At 35.0% G+C, this 23032-nt stretch overlaps 1 protein-coding gene and 1 long non-coding RNA gene across 2 annotated transcripts; one reads left to right on the forward strand and one right to left on the reverse strand.

Moving 5' to 3' along the window:
- Positions 1-19: 19 nt before the first annotated feature.
- Positions 20-11706, forward strand: pex3 (peroxisomal biogenesis factor 3). Its single transcript, XM_051874847.1, has 12 exons — positions 20-242; positions 641-772; positions 852-933; positions 1026-1069; positions 2103-2224; positions 2322-2388; positions 2507-2561; positions 2686-2836; positions 3515-3585; positions 3767-3889; positions 10762-10858; positions 10951-11706. Exons 1-12 carry the CDS (start codon positions 170-172, stop codon positions 11032-11034), a joined length of 1101 nt encoding a protein of 366 aa, XP_051730807.1. The 5' UTR covers positions 20-169; the 3' UTR covers positions 11035-11706.
- Positions 4958-16949, reverse strand: LOC127502199 (uncharacterized). Its single transcript, XR_007926794.1, has 2 exons — positions 16738-16949; positions 4958-5554 (listed from the first exon to the last, which is right to left on the reverse strand). It is a non-coding gene; the product is annotated as an uncharacterized LOC127502199 (long non-coding RNA).
- Between the last annotated feature and the right edge of the window lie 6083 nt (positions 16950-23032).

Here is a 23032-nt window from a genome sequence, read left to right on the forward strand (position 1 = left end):
CTCAATCTGTTATCTGTAGTTCGCCTGTTTGCTGCTGCTAACATGAGAAGTTATTGCCATGTAGCATTGTGCTAGCTAGTGAGTTACGTCTAAACACGCTCCTGCATCTAGTTTTTCGTGTGTTTTTTTTTTTTTTTTTTTCTTTTGTGGTGTCAAGTCTGTTTTTAAAATGTTGAGTTCTACATGGAATTTCATCAAACGCCATAAGAGGAAATTCATCTTCACTGGGGTTTTTGTTGGAGGTAACGTGGGCAGCTAGACCACCTGCATACTTATAGTTCAGAGATTTTTAGTTAGGTGTGACTGTGCATTGAATATTTCTTGTTTTGAATAGATAAATAAAAATACTTGTAGCTATAATATCTTGTATACAGTTTAGCATGTTATTACAGTGTTGTCAAGCATTTCCACATTATATTCATTAATCTCAGCTCACCTGTCACCTAGATTTTCTATTGGCACAGTCATAGCAAAGTCGATATGGACTTTACCCTGGTATTTTTATCCAGCAGAAAGATTTTCTATTACTGAATAGATCTTGCATATTGCATATCACTTTCTTAACATGTATATATTTGTAGACATGTATATATCACTTTCTTACATTATATTATAATGTATCCTCAAACTTCATTCCCAGGTGTCTATATACTTGGTAAATATGCACAAAGAAAAATTCAGGAGATGCAGGAGCGAGAGGCAGCTGAATACATCGCTCAAGCTCGGAGACAGTTTCATTTTGAAAGCAACCAGAGGACATGTAACATGACAGGTAAAAAAAATTACATGATCAGTTCATGAAAGTGATGTTTCTTCTGCTTGATATATGTAATTGTGTCTTTTATTTGTAGTATTATCAATGCTCCCCACTCTCCGAGAGGCAATCATACATCATCTGAACTCAGAGAGCCTCACCGCTTTGCTGAAGACCAAGTGAGTCATTATTTATGTAAATTATAGATGATTATCTACATTATAATATTAAAGAATATAACTGATGTAAGTGATCATGTCTTCCCACACAGGCCAGCCAATAAACTTGAAATCTGGGAGGATCTAAAGATTATTAGTGAGTTTCTTATTTTATAGTATTCCAGATGTTTCCAGTATATCAAAATTGACCCTATTTACTTTATTAATGCACATCTTAATCTTATTGTAAACTATTGATTTGTGTACTTTATTCATAAGAAAAAAAAAAATTCTTTGTTAATAAATTAAAAAAAAAAAAATTGCTATATATTTCTTTTTGTTGAGTTATGGCAATTTAATGTAGCTTTTTCTGAGGGAAAAAAAAATACAGTTCAAAGGTATGGGGTCAGTAAGATTTTTTTTAAAGAAATTAATACTTTTATTCAGCAAGGAGGATGCCTTAAATTGATCAAAAGTGACAGTAAAAACATTTACATTGTTACAAAAGATTTCTATTTCAAATAAATGCTGTTTAAACTCTCTAATCATCAAGGAATCCTGAAAAAACTGCACCAGCATTTCCACAAAAAATTTTGAGCAGCACAACATAGTTTTCAACATTGATAATAATAAGAAGAAATTTTTCTTGAGCAGCAAAACAGAATATTAGAATGATTTCTGAAGGATCATGTGACACTGAAGACTGGAGTAATGATGCTGAAAATTCAACTTTGCATCACAGGAATAAATTACATTTTAAAATATATTCAAATAGATAATTGTAATAATATTTCACAATATATTTTAACTGTATTTTTGATCAAATAAATGAGAACTTCTTTCAAAAACATTAATAAATCTTACCAACCCCAAACTTTTGAATGCTAGTAAAAAAACAAAGTAAAATGTAATCACTTTTTTTTATTTTTTTTTTCCATTGACGTCATGTGGGTTATTGGAAAATGTTGAGTAGTGACCAAAAAAGTTATGGCATTGTTTTGGCTCAGTTCTTGTTTGGAACACCCATTTCTCACAATCAAATAGATTCCCACCCTACAATTTTTAGTTGAATGTCCTGTTTCACAATACGTCACATTATGGAAGTAAAATGGGTTATGAACAGAAATCCTAGTTGACTAATCAAACTCTCATCTATTCCTTGTTCTAAAACAATGGTCTCCGCCCTCCAGGTTTTACCCGCAGCATTGTGGCAGTTTACAGCACTTGCATGCTGGTGGTGTTACTCAGAGTTCAGCTCAACATAATTGGTGGGTACCTGTACCTGGACAACTCTGTGACAAAGAATGGAACGGTATGTCAGGGCTTGGTGTTTGAAAGGCAAAGCAGCATCATTTTACTATGTTATAGCATGTAATGGGTAACACATTTCTCTTATACTGCTACTTTAGACCCCCTTCGCCCCTCCTGATGTTCAACAACAATATCTGTCAAGCATCCAACACCTTCTTGGAGAAGGTGAGAACAATGTCAGATCTGTATAAGTGCGTCTAATCTGTATTATAGTTTAATCCTCTGTTCATACAGGCCATATGCTCTATAGTTTACACCGATGTTCCTTTTTCTGTCTTTTCAGGGCTCATTGAACTGATAACTGTGGTGAAGAAAGCTGTCCAGGAAGTTCTTGGAACGTACGCTGAGTGATTGATTGAATGAATTTGAATCTAGTCATCTCATACTTGTGGCTTTATTTGCCATTGCAGCTATTGAGCTGCGTCAGTCTTCCTCAGCTAACTGCTGTCCATGTCTCCTCAGGGTGTCTCTGAAGCAGAGTCTGTCCCTACAAGAGTTAGAGCAACAGTTAACTCAGATCAGACAGTTAGTGGAGGAGGGCTGTGCTTCCTCTAAACACAAAAGTCTTTCCTGGTACATGATGCCTGATGAAGAGAACACGCTAGCCTCACAGGTATATAATTTATTTGTAAATGATTAGTAATTTATTATTTAATTGTAATTGTATTTATTGATTTTAGAGCTGCACGAGTAATCATTAAAAGATCATGATCTCGATTCAAACAGCCACGCGACCTTATTCCTAAAAGACAATGATTCAGGCTATGTCTTATAAACCTTTGACAAGTACGATCACAGCAGAACATTAAAATCTGCACTGCCGCTGAGCCAGAGAGAGCAGTTGCATTGTGTAGGTCTAAAATAGATTCACAAACAGTCTTTTCAACCACACAGTGTCATTCTGTATTATCTTATCACAGAAGAACTGGGATAAAAGATTATAGCTCGGATATAAACACTTATGTCTACGGTAAAGATCAAAATAGAGTAAATCACCTTTTAAAAGTAACTTGATCCTTCAAATAAAGATTGTATCAATTACATCGTTACACTAGTAGGTGGCGACAAGTGACTGTTGAAAATGTATTTGTCATGGAATCATTGTCAAGAGATTCCTTCAAAAACTGTTGGACTGTCATTTTTTTTTCTTTTTCTCATATATATAACATTTATTTTGTGTTATAAACTACATTTAAATATTTTATAAATGTATATAAAATGTATAAATAATTTATTCTTTTTGTCTATTTTTATATATTTATTTATATATAATTTTATTTTCTTCTCCTAGGCCTGTGGTCTCACAGAAAATGATGTCACAACAATAAAGCTGCTGAATGAAACCAGAGATATGCTTGAAAGGTGAGGGAAATCATGGCACCTATATAAACCTATAGAATTGAAAATAAAAAAGTTAGGACTGTCAAAAGTAATTAATTCACAATTAATCTCATGATTTATTTACATTACTTCAGCATAGGCACATTTGGACATCATTGAGCTCTGTAGCTGGATACTAATTACATCTAAACTTTGTTTTCAGTCCAGATTTCAATACTGTACTCCGTACTTGCTTGAACCGAGGCTTTATCCGATTCCTAGACAACATGGCAGAGTTTTTCCGACCCCCGCAGGGAGACTCCGCCCCCTCCAGTACACCTGATCGGTCAGTGTACATGCTATTATTTTTATTAAAGAAGGTATATACAGTTACCCCAGAAAGTGGTACATTTGGACAATTAAGCCACATTTCAAAATGTATGAATGTATTTGCATTTATATAACAAAATATCAAATCTATAGAAGCTTGATTCTGCTGTGAAATAAAAGGTAATTGCAACACAATTCTGACTTTTTGTGAGTTTATATCTCACAATTGCAAGTTTATATCTCTCAGTTGCATGTTATAAACTTGTAATTGCGAGTTTACATTTTGCAATACTGACGTTTTTCCTCAGAACTTGCAATTGCAAGTTGACATCTCGCAATTGTTTTTTTGTTTCGCCACAGAATAAAGAAATAAAAAGGTCATTGCGAGTTCATTATCTCACAGTTCTGACTTTTTCCATTCACGGTTGCAAGTTTATATCTCATAATTTGGACTTCTCATAATTGTGAGGAAAAAATTCTGAATTGTGAGATATAAACTCAGAATTAAAAGAGGGAAAAGTAAAAAATGTGAGGGGAAAAAAGTTGCAATTAGCTTTTTTTTTTTTTTTTTTTTTTTTTTATTATTCTGTGGCTTAAAGGTACACTATGCAACTTTTTTTTGTTCAAAATTACAAAATTTAAATAATGAGTAAATAAAGCATCAATCCTTCCTCCAAAACGTGTTTTTGTCTTACCCTGATTCACTATGGTAAGCCTATTATAAGTGTTTATATTTTAGACCTGACGGGATGGTTTTCGCAGGAAATTGCATACATACGTCACTGGCCATGCGTGTCCATAAATAGAGAAAACTTCATTATGGCTGTTGTAGCGCTGTGCTGGAATTTAATTTCAGGGAAGTACCATGTCTATTAATGGGTATAGCTACAGAAATGTGTTCAGCTAGCTTGAGATCATTTCCATCTAAACTGGTTATATCTCTTAAGCCCGGAACACACCAAGCCGACGCCGATGAATTAGTGACGACAAAAGCAGACTGCAGGGTTGGCTCACGTCGGCAGCGTCTGGGTCCAAAGTTGCCCTGACACACCAAACCGACGCTCGACACCCGACGGCCAAGTAGTCAAGTCAAGTCACCTTTATTTATATAGCGCTTTTTACAATGTAGATTGTGTCAAAGCAGCTTTACATTGATAACTGGTACATTGTTTGGCTGCACAGCAGCTCTTAAAGAATAGTGTCAATGCAGGCAGATCAAAGCACTGTTGAATATCAAATGTCAAGTCAAGTGTCCCCAACTAAGCAAGCCAGAGGCGACAGCGGCAAGGAACCCAAACTCCATCAGGTGACATTAGGTGGCAGACAAGTGGCAAATTGGTGTTAAAATGGAGAAAAAAACCTTGGGAGAAACCAGGCTTAGTCGGGGTGCCAGTTCTCCTCTGGCCAACAGTGCTTTGTTACAATTCAGGTTGCTATCATAAGTCCAATAGGATCGCAACATTAAAAGTATTTATTTCAGTTCCATCCTATTGAGGATTACGCCGGTATGGACGGTTGTTGAGGAACTGTGTCGTGGCTGTCGTGTCGATGAGGCCCTTACAGTGGATGATCTAGTTGACTCAATCTCTGCTGATCCGTCAGGGCTGCGTTGTGGTCGTGTCAAGGTGCAGGTCCTTGGTCTCACCTGGATACGGCCCGGATCCGGTTGACTACGGTGAACCTCGGGATAAACAGAAAGACTAATATTAGCGTAGATGCCATTCTTCTTCTGATGTAACGAGTACATCAGGTGTTATAGAAGTGTTCCCGGTTCCGGCTGACCTAATTTATGCAGCCTAATAATCCTTTAACGGATTTGAAAATATAAATTGGTAATGTGTTATGTGTATGCCAGGTTAAAGAGATGCGTTTTTAGTCTAGATTTAAACTGACAGAGTGTGTCTGCTTCCCGAACAATGCTAGTAAGATTGTTCCAGAGTTTAGGTGCCAAATAGGAGAAGGATCTACCACCTGCAGTTGATTTTGATATTCTAGGTATTATCAGCTGGCCTGAATTCTGAGATCGCAATAGACGTGAAGGACTATAATGAATTAGGAGCTCGCTCAGGTACTGGGGAGCTAAACCATTTAGTGCTTTGTAAGTAATTAGCAAGATTTTAAAATCTATACGATGTTTAACAGGAAGCCAATGCAGTGTTGACAGAACTGGGCTAATATGGTCATACTTCCTGGTTCTAGTAAGAACTCTAGCTGCTGCATTTTGTACGAGCTGTAGTTTATTTATCAGGCGAGCAGAACAACCACCCAGTAGAGTGTTACAGTAATCTAGCCTTGAGGTCATGAACGCATGAACTAACTGTTCTGCATTTGTCATTGAGAGCATATGTCGTAGTTAGATATATTTTTAAGATGGAAGAATGGGGTTGTACAGATGCTAGTAATATGGCCTTCAAATGAAAGATTGGTATCAAAGAGCACACGTAGGTTCCTAACTGACGACGAAGACTTAACAGAGCAGCCATCAAGTGTTAGACAATATTCTAGGTTATTACGTGAAGAAGTTTTTGGTCCAAAAATTAGAATCTCTGTTTTTTCTGAATTTAGTAGTAGGAAATTACTGGTCATCCAATTTTTTATATCAGCTATGCATTCCGTTAATTTTGTGAATTGGTAAGTTTCGTCAGGGCGCGAAGAAATATAGAGCTGAGTATCATCAGCGTAACAGTGAAAACTAACGCCATGCTTCCTAATGATATCTCCCAAGGGTAGCATGTACAGAGTGAACAGCAACGGTCCTAGTACTGAGCCTTGTGGTACTCCATATTGAACTTGTGATCGATATGACATGTCTTCGTTTACTACTACAAACTGATAACGGTCAGATAAGTATGATTTGAACCATGACAATGCAATTCCACTAATGCCAACATAATTTTCGAGTCTATTTAAAAGAATATTGTGATCAATAGTGTCAAATGCTGCACTAAGATCCAGTAACACTAATAGAGAGATACAACCACGATCTGATGATAAGAGCAAATCATTAGTAACTCTAATGAGAGCAGTCTCTGTACTATGGTACGGTCTAAATCCTGACTGGAAATCCTCACAGATACCATTTCTTTCTAAAAAGGAACATAGTTGTGATGATACTACCTTTTCTAGTATTTTTGACAGAAAAGTGAGATTTGAGATCGGCCTGTAATTGACTAATTCTCTAGGATCAAGTTGTGGTTTTTTAATAAGAGGTTTAATAATAGCCAGCTTAAAAGTTTTTGGTACGTATCCTAATGATAAAGATGAATTGACGATATTGAGAAGAGGATCTATGACCTCTGGAATCATTTCTTTCAATAGCTTAGTCGGTATAGGGTCTAACATACATGTTGTTGATTTTGATGATTTAACAAGTTTAGACAATTCTTCCTCTCCTAAAGCAGTAAATGAATTGAATTTTTCCTCAGGGACACTACAATGCACTATCTGACACGATACTGTAGTAGACGGTTGCATGGTTATTATTTTTTCTCTAATATTATCAATCTTGCAAGTAAAGAAGTTCAAAAAGTCATTACTGCTGTGCTCTTTGGAAACATCAGAAGTTGAAGCTTTATTTCTTGTTAATTTAGCCACTGTATCAAATAAATACCTAGGGTTGTGTTTATTTTCTTCTAAGAGTTTTGAAAAATAGGCAGATCTAGTAGATTTTAAGGCCTTTCTGTACTCAATCATTCTCTCTCTCCACGAAATACGAAATACTTCTAGTTTTGATTTCTTCCAGCTGCGCTCCATTTTTCTGGCTGCTAACTTTAGGGCCCGAGTGTGCTCATTGTACCATGGCATTGGATTAATTTCCTTAATCTTTTTTTAAACGCAAAGGAGCAACTGAGTCTAATGTGCTGGAAAAGACAGAGGCAATAGTTTCTGTTGCAACATCGAGGTCTTCTAAGCTGTCTGGTATGCTAAGGCAATGAAACTGATCAGGAAGATTATTTATAAAGTGATCTTTAGTGGTAGAAGTGATGGTTCTACCATATTTATGGCATCGAGGCAGTTTAGCCGCCTTGACTAAATGTAGTATACACGAGACTAGATAATGATCTGAGATGTCGTCACTCTGCTGCAGAATTTCAACAGCATCAATATCGATTCCATGTGACAATATTAGATCTAAAGTATGATTACGACAATGAGTGGGTCCTGACACATGTTGTCTAACACCAATAGAGTTTAGAATATCTGCAAATGCCAATCCTAATGCATCTTTTTTTATTATCTACATGAATATTAAAATCACCAACAACAAGGACTTTATCTGCAGCTAGTACTAACTCTGATAGAAAGTCAGCAAATTCTTTGATAAAGTCTGTATTGTGGCCTGTATACAGTAGCCAGCACAAATGTCAACTTACATAATGTTACGTAAAGTACCATAGTTTCGAAGGAATTATATTTGAAAGACTTCTGACTAATACTGTAAATATTACTATAGATTACAGCAACACCTCCCCCTTTGCCTTTCTGACGGGCATTGTGTCGATAATCATAACCTTGAGGACTAGACTCATTTAAAGTAATGTAATCGTCCGGTTTTAGCCAAGTTTCTGTCAAACACAGCACATCTAGATTATTATCTTTGATAATATCATTAACAATAAGTGATTTTGAAGAAAGGGATCTAATATTTAACAACCCGAGTTTTATCATTTGTTTAGCATTATTATCTCTATTTTTTTTTTTATTTGTTGAACATCAATTAAGTTTTTACCATTAAATGGGTTTGGAAGTTTTTTGTTTTTACTAATTCAGGGTACAGACACAGTCTCTATTTGAAAATATCTAGGTGTAAGAGTTTCTATGTGTTGGGAGTTATCTGAATTTTCTGACTTCTGTAACGTGAGGCAGCTAGCAGACGGTCGGTTTAGCCAGTCTGTCTGCTTTCTGACCTGGGCCCCAGTTTGTCATGTTTCAGTTCTGAGACTATGTGCCATATTACTAGAGAGAAGAGCAGCACCATCCCGGGAGGGATGAATACCATCTCTTTTTAACAGGTCAGGTCTGCCCCAAAAACTTTTCCAATTGTCTATGAAACCTATATTATTTTGCGGACACCACTTAGACAGCCAGCCATTGAGTGATGATAATCTGCTAACTATCTCATCACTCCGACGAACAGGAAGGAGGCCAGAGCAAATTACTTCTCCTGACATTGTACTTGCGAGTTCACACACCTCTTTAATGTTAATTTTAGTGATCTCCGACTGGCGAAGTCGAACATCATTAGTGCCGACATGAATAATAATCTTAGAGTATTTACGATTAGCATTAGCCAGCACTTTTAAATTTGCTTTGATGTCAGGTGCTCTGGCTCCCGGCAAACATGTGACTATGGTGGCTGGTGTCTCTATTTTCACGTTCCATGTAATAGAATCGCCAATAACTAGGGCACTTTCAGCAGGATTCTCAGTGGGTGTATCACTGAGTGGGGAGAACCTGTTTGATGTTCTTATTGGAACGGAAGAGTGGTGTTTTCCGCGGCTAGGCCGCCTCACCGTTACCCAAGTGCCCTGCTGCGCGGGCTCTACAGCCAGAACCGAACAATGTACAGAGTTCACTAAGCTAGTCGCATCCAAAACAGTATCTGAAGCCCTTGCATTCTTACTATCCTCGATTAAAGTTTGGATGCGTGTCTCTAATTCTGAGATTCTCTCTGTCAGCCTGACTATTTCCCTACATTTATGACATGTAAATCCCTCGTCGCTGACAGAGAGAGCTATGGTAAACGTGGCAAATGGAACAGGTAGCAATGCTGGGAGAGGATGACATGACTCACCGTGTTTGTAGACTGATCCGACTTACCACAGCTGTTTGAAGAACGCGTTGAAAAAGGAGCGCGCGAGCGACTGTTAGCAGGTTAACAAGCTAGCGCTGCAAATGCAAATGCGTTGTAACAGCGATTTAGATTCAAAGATTACAAGCTAGCGACATCAGATTAGTGTGGTAGGCAATATTACATATAAGGTAATAAAAAAAAATAAGCAACAATGAATAAAAGAGATTCAAAACAAAGCTATACGGAGTTACAGACGCAAACCAATCTGAGCAGCGAGCAGCGAGGCAGACGTCCGTTCTACGCCTGCGTATGAAGAAATGCCTTTCCGAACCAGCAGGTGGCAGTAGCTGAACAACCAATCAGAATGATCAGATGTCCCAACTGACTGACGAGCTCTGACGCCGACGAGGACCAACTTCAGCCGATGGTGCGGACCACACTGAGAAACTTAGTCGGACGACGAAACAAGAACTCGGTGTGTTCGGGGCTTTAAGCAGTGAATGTTTTATTATGAGCAGTAGGATAACCATATTCATCCGCACAGTCACGCAGAGACAAAGCACAACCAAAACAATGTTCTTACGCAAAATACATGCAGTTTTGTTTTTAACCACCAGAGAGCCAAAAGTTACATAGTGTACCTTTAAATAAGGTTCCATTCAAACCAGTTGCCATTTGTTTTAAAGATCTCCAGGGTTCATATGGTCATGAAAAACCTGGAAAAGTCATGGAATTTTAAAAATAGCAATTTCCAGGCCTGGAAAAGTTTTGGAAAAATAAATAACCCAGAATGTTTTGGAAAAGTCATGGAAATGTATTGGTAAAAATGTGTATGAACCCTAGAAACACGCTTTAAGCAAACAATAAAATAAAAAAAATCTCAAAGTCCAAAAAGGTTTTAATTGATATGAATTTTAGCACATTTTAATGTCAGAATATCAAATGTAGCTGGGTTTTTTTTTTTTTTTTTTTTTTTTTTTTTTCCTTCAGATTTTAGCACTTTCTTCTCAAGGCCAGTATATTACAGATTTGCAAACAATATTTATAATGATGAAAAAAGATAATCAGTGCTGCTTTTAATGATTTTCTTCCAGACTATCGCATGTAAGCCTCCCATTAGCCAAAATCATTCCCATCATCAACGGACAGATACATTCAATATGCAGTGAAATACCTAGTCACTTTGTCCAGGTGAGAACCTTCAGATGCATTGACACATTTTGACTTCCATGTGTCATAAAAGTCCACACACACCAATGTATATTGTTTTCTTTCTTGTTTAGGATCTCTTGTTGATAGACCAGGTGAAAGAGTTTGCCGCCAACGTGTACGAAACGTTCAGCACCCCTCAGGAACTTCAGAAGTGAGCACGGGACTGCACAAAATGTAAACATGTGAAAGTCTAACACCTTACAGACCTACTTTAAAGAAACTCTCACGCTGTGCAGCACAGAATTACACACTAAAATCGACCTGGGGAAAGGAACTCACGGCTGTTCTGAGAGACAAGTATGTAATGGAGTTCATATAGCTTCTTATGAACTGCTAGCTGTCCTGTCTGTATGTTGTGACCCCCTTAACCTTGTCCCAGGCATGCCAAGGTTTTTACAGGCTATATATAAACCGTAGTACATTTTATTTATTTTTTAATCCCTGTAGCATAACATTCTCATTAAGTAACTCTCACAAAAAAAAAAATCATATTGGAATGCAGTATCTGCAGTATGGACTTCAAAGAGTGAATTGTGGACATTTTGTATATTATATCTCTGAATCTAATGTTGCAGCTGCTGGAACAAAACCCATGCCCACCTTTGCAACAGTAACAATTCATGATTTTTGCACTGCTACTGGTTAATAAAAGAATATTTGGGGAGTATTTTCATTCGTATTGACTTTAATATTTCAATGGTTCTACTAATTGATATAGGAATTGTTGGACTGTCATTTTTGTTTGGCAAATTCTTACAGGTTGTATGTAGTATGCTGTTCTTTTTGTAAAATGACCCATGAATGTTAATAAATAATGCGAGTAATAATACTGGAACTATTCATTGAAATGACCGAATATTGCATGCAGAAAACACTGCATGTTGTTTTGGCATTTGAAATTGTACCAACAGGCGGCTATATTACAGTAAAAGAAACATTGAGGATGTTTGTTTTTGTTTTTCTCTTCCTCATACGCAAAGTAAATCTGGCGGGTTCCTCTAGAGGGCAGCACATATCTACAATTGAGTTCATAGCAACTAAACAATTAGGTCACATCATGGTCTAACAATATGCATTTTCACCACTTAAAGTACAAAAATAAAATAAGGGAAGATATTAAGTAATATCTGACAGAATGAGATGCCTAAACATGAGGGAAGCATATGACGACTGCTCTTGCACAAAACACCACCCTTTTGATGCAACTTCCTTATACACTAAAAAAAACTTTTGGCATCTACTCTGCTCTGGATGAGAACATATGCCACTCCTTATGTAATGTTCTGGAAATAATTGAATGAATGCATTTATAATCAACCTAACTGTTCACATGACACTGCATAATCTTTTATTTGTCAATTCATACATTATATTTGGGTTACACTTCATTTTAAGGTGTCTTTGTTACAGTGTAATTATACATTTAAGTGCCAAGTAATATTAAGTAACTACATATACGTACTATAGGGTTTGGATTGGTTTTGGGTTAGTTGCATGTAATTATGCATAATTTACAGTTATTACTACAGTAACTACATGTAACAAGAACAAGGTAAAATAAAAGTGGTACCCATATTTGTATAACTTTAAGCATGTTATGGCGAATGTTTTCATTTATTTTCTACATATGAAAAACCAACAGTTCAAAAGTTTACGGTCAGTCAAAGATTTTTTTTTTTTTAAATAATGTAATTTATTCCTGTGATGGCAAAGCTGAATTTTCAGCAACCATTATTCATGATCCTTCAGAAATGATTCTAATATGCTGATTTGCTACTCCAATGATAGTGTAATAGCTGTACTATGCTCAGTTTCATTTGAATCCTAAGTCAAAAATAAATAAATTGTAGAGGTGAGAATAATTTGGCAAAAGTCAAACACTCTGAATCAGTGTGAAATTATCTGAGCTGATAAGCAAATTAGTGTTATTTTACCATCATTAAGATACTATTGTGATATTAGTTCTTGAGAAACAATTTTTTATTAATATTTTAATTTTTATTTATAAAAGGTTAGTTCTTGTTAGCTGTTTTATTCACGATAAAACATGGCTATGACCGCTTCACCCAACGGTTCTGTGTATCACTACACAACACACTTAGCAACCACTCTTAGCAACGTAAACTGTATGTTCTCAATTGATATTGTTCATTGAAGCTTACTGTATTATGAAGAAGAGTATTGTGAGAAAGAGATCGAGTGAGCGAGTTTATTACCTGAATTCAGATTTAGCATTTTCCTTCAGGTCAGTCCTAGATAATAATAAAACATCTGTTTAAATGTCCGATGTATTATCTTGTCCTTTTAACATTTAAGGGGTTTTCCCATGACTGACAGCGCTAGTCAAAGCATTTGTCAGTAGCGTCTTGTTCCGTGTTCACAACAGTTCAGTCTTTTCAGTATAAAAGTCTTCACTACTGACTGACACACTCATAAAGACAGTCTTTGCCGCCATCTAATGGCACAATAATATAACTTCTGCTGCTGTTAACGGTCAGGGACTATTTTTTCAGGCGGAAGGAAGTCTTTTGGTGAAAGTTTAATTCATGAAAGTTGCATTGATACATATTTTTGGCTTTAATATTTGTATTGTGTGGTAAGCGTTTTATAAAAGCAATAAGGTACTCGAGGCTAGTGCTGTATCGTGAATGAGTCACAGCTGAAGGGGTTGCAGGCCTTTTGCTTCGCATCGCGACTTATTCACGATACAGCAAAGCCTCTCGTACCTTATTGCTTACTTATAAAAATGTTTATTAATATTTTTAAGTTTTAGTATTTTTGCATTTTTGTTAGTTTTAATATTTTTTGTTATTTTTAAATATGTCTATACAGTGTTTATTTTTTATTTTAGGTTCATTTAGTACATCAAGTTAAAATGAGAAATGATGCCTTGGCAAATAATTGAAATAAGTTTCTATTTAAATAGAGTATTTATATTTATAGTTTTTAATAAATAAATTAATAAAAAAAGATTAATAAATACTGCAATAAATGTATTGTTAATTGATAGTTTAGGTTAGTTAATACATTAACTAACGGTAACAAAAGAGACCTTATTGTAAAGTGTTACCGTTTTTTTTTTTTTTGTTTTGTTTTTTTTGTTATTGTAAATTACATCATATTGAGGCATCATTCAGGCAGCTATGTAGGTCAGCACATGGCTAAAAGCAATGCCGATACCTACAGAAAGAAAAGGAGATGTAGTGATTTAAAGGTTATAAAAATATGACGTCAATTTGCCGATGATTATGGACTAGACAACTGAAACTGCATTGGTTATGCTTAGTTTGTTTGACAAGGATGAGCTATTTATAGAGTAAAGAGCAAAATAGTCTCATTGTTGCATAAGCCGCTTGAATGTGCTGAATAACTGTGAGGGTGTTTTCCACTGCACCGTGCACATGTAGCACCTCCAGTCACATGACTCGCTCTGTGCTCAGCGTGCTCTTTGTTGTGCACCAGCAAACAGGAAATTCCCCTTCATCACATGACTTGGGTCTTTGATTCTGCCCCGTGACCTTTTTACCGAAACTGTTTACATCAAATCCAGGAATATAAAGGAAGCATCTTCTTGTAATCATTAAGAGATTAAATAACATATTATCATTGTTTGTTGATGATAGCCCACATAATACTGCAGGACCAAGCGATTTATGGTTCATTTCTGTATTTTAAAGTACTCTCTAAAAGGTTATAAGTTATTGTTCTCGTCTTGAGAAAAAAATACTCATTAATGTAACATTTGGACAAATGCTTCATTTTTTTGAACAGTGCCAGACAAAGAATATAACCATATATTTAAGAATGGGATGAGTGTTTTAAACTTTTTTTAAACTTAAAAAGTTATTTTTGCAATTCAGTTCAGAAATGACATACTTCATCTTTTAAATAACCATATAAACTGTAGTTATGAATGTTGACAGTATGCTTTTTGTGTTGTTAATAAAGCACATTAAATTTAACTGGTTTCTAATGGGGGTTTTCAATTTTTTACATGCTACAGACTCCTAAATATAATCATCCTTGTTCAAGGGAGAAAATTTAAAAGGCATCCATATAGTTTCTTATATAAATATTAAAATTATACTGTGAAAAATCAATATTATAAATGTCTAAATAATATTTAGTTTGTATTAAATTTATCACATTTTTTGTTCTGCTCAATGTAGCACTGTACTGTCGGATGTATTATTTATTTATTTACTCATTTATTTTAAATAAATGTATTCATTTACTCATTTTTAATCTCATTTTATCTATTTATTTTAATATGTATATTTTTAAATATATTCTTTTTCATTTATTTATTTTAAAATTTTAAACTGTTTTGAAAGCATTTCCACGGACCCCCATCACTCTCTTTGACCCCCAGGCTTCTGCAACCAAACTAGATTTCCCATAAATCCTTGTGGAAGCACAAATTTGATCAAACATAATTTACGGTCACGCCATGTCGTAATTACCGTAAATAAAGCTCTGTATTGCTGCGTTCACGGCATGTCGTAATTACGTAAATAAAACTCTGTATCACTGCATTCACGGCATGTCATAATTACCGTAATTAAAGCTTCGTCTTGCTATGTTCATGGCATGTCGTAATTACCGTAAATAAACCTCTGTATTGTTGCGTTCACGCCATGTCGTACTTACCGTAAATAAACCTCTGTATTACTGCGTTCACACCATGTCGTACTTACCGTAAATAAAGCTCCGTATTACTGCGTTCACGGCATGTCGTAATTACCGTAATTAAAGCTCCATATTGCTGTGTTCACGCATGTTGAAATTACTGTAAATAAAACTCTCTATTGCTGCGTTCACGGCATGTTGTAATCACCGTAAATAAATATCCGTATTGCTGCGTTCACGCCATGTCATAATTACCGTAAATAAAGCTCAGAATTGCTGCGTTCACGGCATGTCGTAATTACTGTAAATAAAGCTCCGAATTGCTGCGTTCACGCCATGTTGTAATTACCGTAAATAAAGCTCCAAATTCCTGCTTTCACACCATGTCGTAATTACAGTAAATTAAAGCTCCGTATTGCTGCGTTCACGCATGTCGAAATTACCATAAATAAAGCTCCGTATTGCTGCGTTCATGGAGTTTTATTTAATTACCACAAATAAAGCTTCGTATTGCTGCATTCACGCCATGTCGTAATTAACGTAAATAAAGCTCTGAATTGCTGCGTTCACGCCATGTTGTAATTACCGTAAATAAAGCTCCAAATTCCTGCTTTCACGCCATGTCGTAATTACCGTAAATTAAAGCTCCATATTGCTGCGTTCACGCATGTCGAAATTACCGTAAATAAAGCTCCATATTGCTGCGTTCACGCCATGTCATAATTACTGTAAATAAAGCTCCGTATTGCTGCGTTCACGCCATGTCGTAATTACCGTAAATAAAGCTCCGTATAGCTGCGTTCACGCCATGAACGCCATGATGCCATACACCGATTGGTCTGCACAGCGCTGCTCAATGCCGAACACACCTTAAATCTGCAGTGGCCATGTGGTACAAGTCGTAGCTCTCAGGAAATTACTAGTTTACACGTTGTAATTACAAGTTCTACAAGCACGTAAAGGCTTTTTACAGTTCAGTATCGTTACGGTAATAACGACACTGCGTGAACGCACCTTGTGTTACTCATAACTGGAGTTTCATGTGAGTGTACATGATATTAAGCATATTTTTCAAACGCAAAACTCCCCTTAATAAAGGGAAATTACTAAATGTACCTCTAATTTAGTCGTGACATATTAGACAAAATGCTATATAAATTGATCTTTAAAAAAAAAAAAATCAATAAATAAACAGTAAAAGACAAATGAATGCGCATATTCATACTTACATGTATGTATTTCTATCTTATATAATAATCAGGAAATGCTAGGACAGGGTGTTTTTGTTTTGCTGCTGGTCTTTGAGATTATGACTCATCTGCTTCTACCTGCATTTCCAGAGTCCTGTTACTCTCTGACTCATCCTGATGTCAGACTGCAAACACTGAGCTCATCATCACATGAGCTTGTGCAAATTAATATTTGACCAAATTGTGGTTTATGACATATAAGCAGGCTTGAAAACAATACATGCTGATAAAGGATAATTAATATAGAATATTACGGAAATTTCAGGTTAAACATTTTTAGAGATGCCCTAACCTTGATTCAGATATATAACAGACTATTTCTATGTAGATATCACAGGTAAGGCCAAGTACAGTGATTTGGCTCCAGTCCTGCACTGCATTGATGTTTGTGAACATGCCCTGACCATGTCCTTTATCTCCGCTCTGATTGGCTGATCTCAAGGGATTATCATTAACTATTAATCCTATGCTGCAATGATGCATTCTGTAGTCACACCACAGAGCAGTCAGATGATGTCATCTCATCTTAGCAAGCTGATTGGCTGAAGCGTCTCTCGCAGCTCTGTGCTCACCGTATCAATTTTGTATCACTCGAAGATCCTTTACAGGCAGTCACATGACTTCTTAAATATGACGTGGCCCGTAAAGACTAAGTGCACTGTTTTTTTTGTTTTTTTTGTTTTTTTTTATAGGAGGCCTGTGTTACTTCAATTCTCTGCTTGAAATAAAATACCAGAAATTAGAGGCTGTTTAATTCTGCCAGTAAATAGTCAAGAGTCCCAATTAACCCAGTTCTTTGAATTTACAGCAAATTGAAGAAGTGAGGAATGGGAAATGAATGATGTAAATGAGTTCTGCCTGAGGTAATGCTCGGATTCTGACTGGATGTGGAATGAGAAAAAAAATTTCATAGAAACTTCCTTAGTCACAGAACGGCCAAATATGTAGAGCAGCATTTTACTTTCACATCTGCAGGAAGCAGATAGCATGTAGTTTATGTTACCATACATAGAAGTTTCGTTGTAAATGAAATCCAAAAACTGAAGAAAGGAAAACGAGTGGCAGTGAAAAGAGGAAGTCCTTGCTAAATGTGTTTCATTACATTTACTACATTCTGAGCGTGATTCAAATTGGTTTCTTTATGAATTACGTAAGGCATTTATGCTTTAGTGGGGAATGACCTTTAGGTATTTGCTCCCACCCTACATGCTGTTTGCACATAGGACAGAAATAACAAAACCTAGGAGGCCTGCTGGAGAGAGAAATGAGGTCACGGCCTGTGACGGGGTTGGGAATCCTGGCTTTCCCTACTTCGCCTTTCTGCGACGAAAGTCCTTTGGGCGGGAGTTCGTTACTATGGACGCAGTCAGTGTAAACATGTACACAGTGCTCTGGTGTGTATACCAGCTTGAAGGCAGTGTGAAGGTAGCACTGAGTTAACTGGGACTTTATAAATAACTATGAGTCCAACAGCTGTCTATGTCACATATGTAAGAGGAAAGCTATATAAACCATTATTTAGAGAAAGCAGTGTCAACATTTATAATGAGCCAGTGATGCTATGCATATTTGGGCCCATTGCTGCTGAGTCATTTAAGACAATTTACCTTTTAATGTTAACCTGTAAATAAATACAGTATATTATCAGATATCATTCTGATATGCTGATTTGGTGCTCAAAAAACATTTCTTATTATTATCCTTAATGTTTAAAATAGTTGTGCTGCTTATTTTTTTTCTGGAAACCGTGATACACGGTGGAAAGATTAAAAGTTTGGGGTAAGTACGATTTAAAAAATAAATAAATTAATAGTCTTAATTTAAAAAGGATGCATTAAATTGATTCGACTTGACAGTAAAGACATTTATAATGTAACAAAAGATTTCTATTTCAAATAAATGCTGTTCTATTCATCAAAGAATCATGAAAAACATATAACAGTTTTTTAACAATGAGCATCAGTAATAATTGATAATAACCTAATCAGAATATTATAATGATTTCTGAAGGATCATGTGACACTGAAGACTGGAGTAATGACGCTGAAAATTCAGCTTTGTCATCATAGGAATAAATTACATTTTGAAATATATTAAAATAGAAAATTCTTATTTTAAAATGTAATAAATTTCACAATATTACTGTTTTTACTTTATTTTTATCAAATAAATTCAGACTTGGTGAGCATAAGACTTTCAAAAACATTTTTAATTTATATTCACACATACATATATAAATATAGAAATATATCAATATAAATATATATAAAGGGTTGAAGATGCTTGTGTACGTTCCCATACTGACAAGGCTAGAAAATATTAATCTCAGCCCACACAAAATTCTTACTAAATATAGAAGTACAAAAGAATAAACCACACCAACTGAGTAATAAAATGGTAAGTCATCAGACTTTGATTTATTCTTTTTTGTAAGGTGGAAAGCCCTGAAACCAGCTAGAGCGACTCGTTTCACTTCAAAACAAAACAAAAATTTTTTTTTTTTTTTTTTTACTTTTTTACACTGTGAGGCAACCCAACAGTTTATAAAGCATGTAAAAATCAGACATTTTTAAAAAATTACCAAGAGCTGCGTAGCTCCAACAATACGCAAATTAACATGACAAACTGACATTTTGTACATACATAAACAACAGCAAAAGTGTGACAGAACAATCCCTGCATGGGCCAAATATTATCAGACCTGTGACCAATCTTTGGGTCACGACACACCAGTTGAGAATCACTGATCTAGGGTTTGGTCCACAAATACCACTACATTTACTTTTACATGTGAATATTTGTTATTAGCTCTGGAATAAACAAAAACTAAACCAGAGTTTAATGTGCATCATCAATATGTTTGAACATGGATTCTTATGACAAAGCTTATATTTTTCAAGTTAGGCTATATTATTCTGAAACTGCAGTCAGGTGATGTATAAATGGTGAAACATAGCCTACTATACAAATACATTGAACCTTTATTAAACAGGCCTACCTAGTATAAAAAAACGTACTACACATTGCTTCACCAAAATACCGTAGTTAATACAGTTATTGTTGGATTTGTAAAACCTTAATCTAAATATATTAATAATAATATGTGATTTGATGACAATATTAGCAGGCTATCGCTATTTGTGTAAATGTATTGACCTTGTATCTAGTATGCTACATAATATACTAATATATAGGCTACTGTACTCTGTCATTAGATTTGTAAGTATAATAACATCTAGAAAGAGAAACCATCAGGCGTTTTCGATGACTAACGTTTGACTGGAATGCGATGTGTCAGACCGAAAGTGCAAATCAAAATATCGATCCCGACCTTTCATTATTCCAGCAATATACGTTTCATTTGAAACGCGTGGTGTTTTGGGAAAAGGGTGATTTGACTTCTCACCTCTAAGCCTAGAAAACAACGGACAGTCTCAGGATTACTGTAGTCTCAACTTCCCGGAAGGATGACGTGTTCTCCCCTGGCGAGAATACTCGAGTAAGCTTGAATTAAAGAAACAATACGCAGTCTGTGCTTCTTATGAAAGTGCTTTGTGCGCTGCTTAACCTGTGTCTGTGACACAAAGGCCACATCATGTGGCGTTAGAAATAAATAATAAAAAATAAAAGAAATTAAAAGGAAATTAAAGTGTATAAAATATTAAAATAATTACAATTTGACCGAACTATATTCTTGTCTGGACTTGGAATTGTTAAAGGGACAGTTCACTCATAAATGAAAATCCTGTCATCATTTACTCACCCTCAAGTTGTTCCAAATCTGTAGGAATTTCTATCTTCTGCTGAACACAAAATAAAATATTTTGAAGAACATGGGTAACCAAACAGTTGATGGCCTCCCCATTGACTTCCATAGTATGGAAAAACACTATTGAAGTCAATGGGGCCCATCAACTTTTTGGTTACCGACATTCTTCAAAATATCATATTTTGTGTTCAGCAGAAGATGGAAATTCATACAGGTTTGGAACAATTTGAGGGTAAGTAAATGATGAGGGAATTTACATTTTTCAGTGAACTATCCCTTTAAAACCACAAGCCTTGTTTTTTCATAATACCCACATACAATTGGAAGGAGATTAAAATAAGACAAGAAAAAAAAAGTGATAGATATATAGAAATATATGCATATATGTAGAAGTCAAATGAAAGATATGCAACATTATTATAATCATATATAAAAAACATAGTACATAAAGTGATTCTAATGTGGTTAATGGTTACTCTTTTAAATAAATAAATGCATACATACATACAAATATTTTCTTTTAAAAATATGACTGTGTGTTCTTATCAAAAAACTGATTAGATTGAGACCAGCAGTAAAGATAGTGGAGACTTCATAAAAACAAAACTGAAAGACATGACTAAATTGTTCTTCACATCATAAAGAAACTGAATGAAAAATAAAACTGTTTGAATATGAATACCTTTATCTTACACTGTAAAAAAATATTTTCATTATTTTTTTATCACAACATTTTTTTAATGTGGTTCAGATAACAGTCATAACATTTTGAGTTTCTGTTGATTAAACCAATCGCCTTCATTGTATTAACTCAAAATTGTACATTTCAATGAACTCAAAATTTTAAGGCAACCTGGTAACTTACTTTTTTAAGTTAAACCAACAATTCTTTTTTACAGTGTACAATTTGTGCAAATGCCTTTTCTTTTACTCAAACGTTTCAAATTATTCAAGATAGACAACAATCAACAAGTAACAACAGATGGAAAAGTGAAATCACTTCTCCTGAAACTTCACAGTGTATTAATAGCTAACAGGTCAATACTGACATCATAACAGCTGTATCCATGTCACAGACACAAAATGGCCACACAGGCCTTTAAACACCTGTTTGACTTTATACGATGAACTCTATGACGTGACTCAGCCCTGTCAGATATGATAAAGAGATGATAAGATGGTGAATACTTCTATATTAAGCTCTGTGTAAGGTTGTAGATCATTCGGATGGGTCCACACATGTCCGGTGTACAGCATATTAGTATAAATTCATCTCACTATCTGTTTCAGTAATTTAAATATCACGGAGTGACTCTTTAAAATATTTAATATATTTATGGACACATTTGATCACAAACACCATTTTAGTTTCAACAGCACCTGTTGTCTTTGGGATTTTGGTTTACATAGTACTTAAATTAATACATTTCTTTTGGACATGTATAATGATGTATGGATTTCATTGCATTGGGCAACATCAAATCAAATCCAGTTGCATCATGCAAACAAATTATATACGAGACATTTTCTCAGAACTAACTTCCCTTTTCTATAACCAACTGGCGTCAAGGTAGTGCATGTATGTAGTCAGTTCCCCTCAAGTTCACACAGCTATCTAGTGTAACCACATGTGTAATACATCACATTATGTTCTCCTGACGTTTTGACAACTAGAAAGTGCTCCAGTGCTGTCTATCTTAATATTGAACAGTATATTTATTGTTTCACAATTTTAAACCTAACAAACTTCTTTTTGTAAAACACGACTAGCTTGAAAAAAATATTTTTGTGCTATATTTCTTGAAAAATAAAAGCTATTTGGTTTGGATTTAAAAAGTTTTATAAATGTTTAAATCCTGCTTACCTGTCTATGTACTTTTTGGGGCCAGTGTATCATATATCAGTAAATAAACAACAACAAATTTATTTTATAGTACTTTATAACGTGGGTTAGTAAAAATGGTAACACTTTACAATAAGGTCTCATTTGTTAACATGAATTAATGTGTTAACTAACATGAACTAATAAGGAGAAATACATTTGTAACAGTATTTATTAATTTTTTTTGTTAATAAAATCCATCTGTTCATGTTAGTTCATATTACATTAACTAATGTTAACAAATACAACATTTGATTTTAATAATGTATTAGTAAATGCTGAAATTAACATTAACTAAGGTGAATAAATGCTGTAGAAGTATTGTTCATTCATGTTAACTAAAGTAGTTAACTAATGATAAGGAAACCTACTGTAAAGTGTTACCGGAAAAATAAACCACATCAAATGCTATTAAAAAATTTGAATCTAATTCTTTGGTACTTAAGAAAACATAAATCAACAAATATAATTATTTCCATATATTGATGGATGTCAAAACAACAACAACAGCAAATTCAATTAATGTTAAACCATGAGTCAAAATGCAACTCATTCATTACCCAGATTCATTAATTCTGAGAACTTAGTTTTTAAGCCCGACAGTCATAATTTCTCTTGGGAAA

This window comes from Ctenopharyngodon idella, chromosome 20, assembly GCF_019924925.1.
Source record: "Ctenopharyngodon idella isolate HZGC_01 chromosome 20, HZGC01, whole genome shotgun sequence".
Classification (NCBI taxonomy): Eukaryota; Metazoa; Chordata; class Actinopteri; order Cypriniformes; family Xenocyprididae; genus Ctenopharyngodon; species Ctenopharyngodon idella.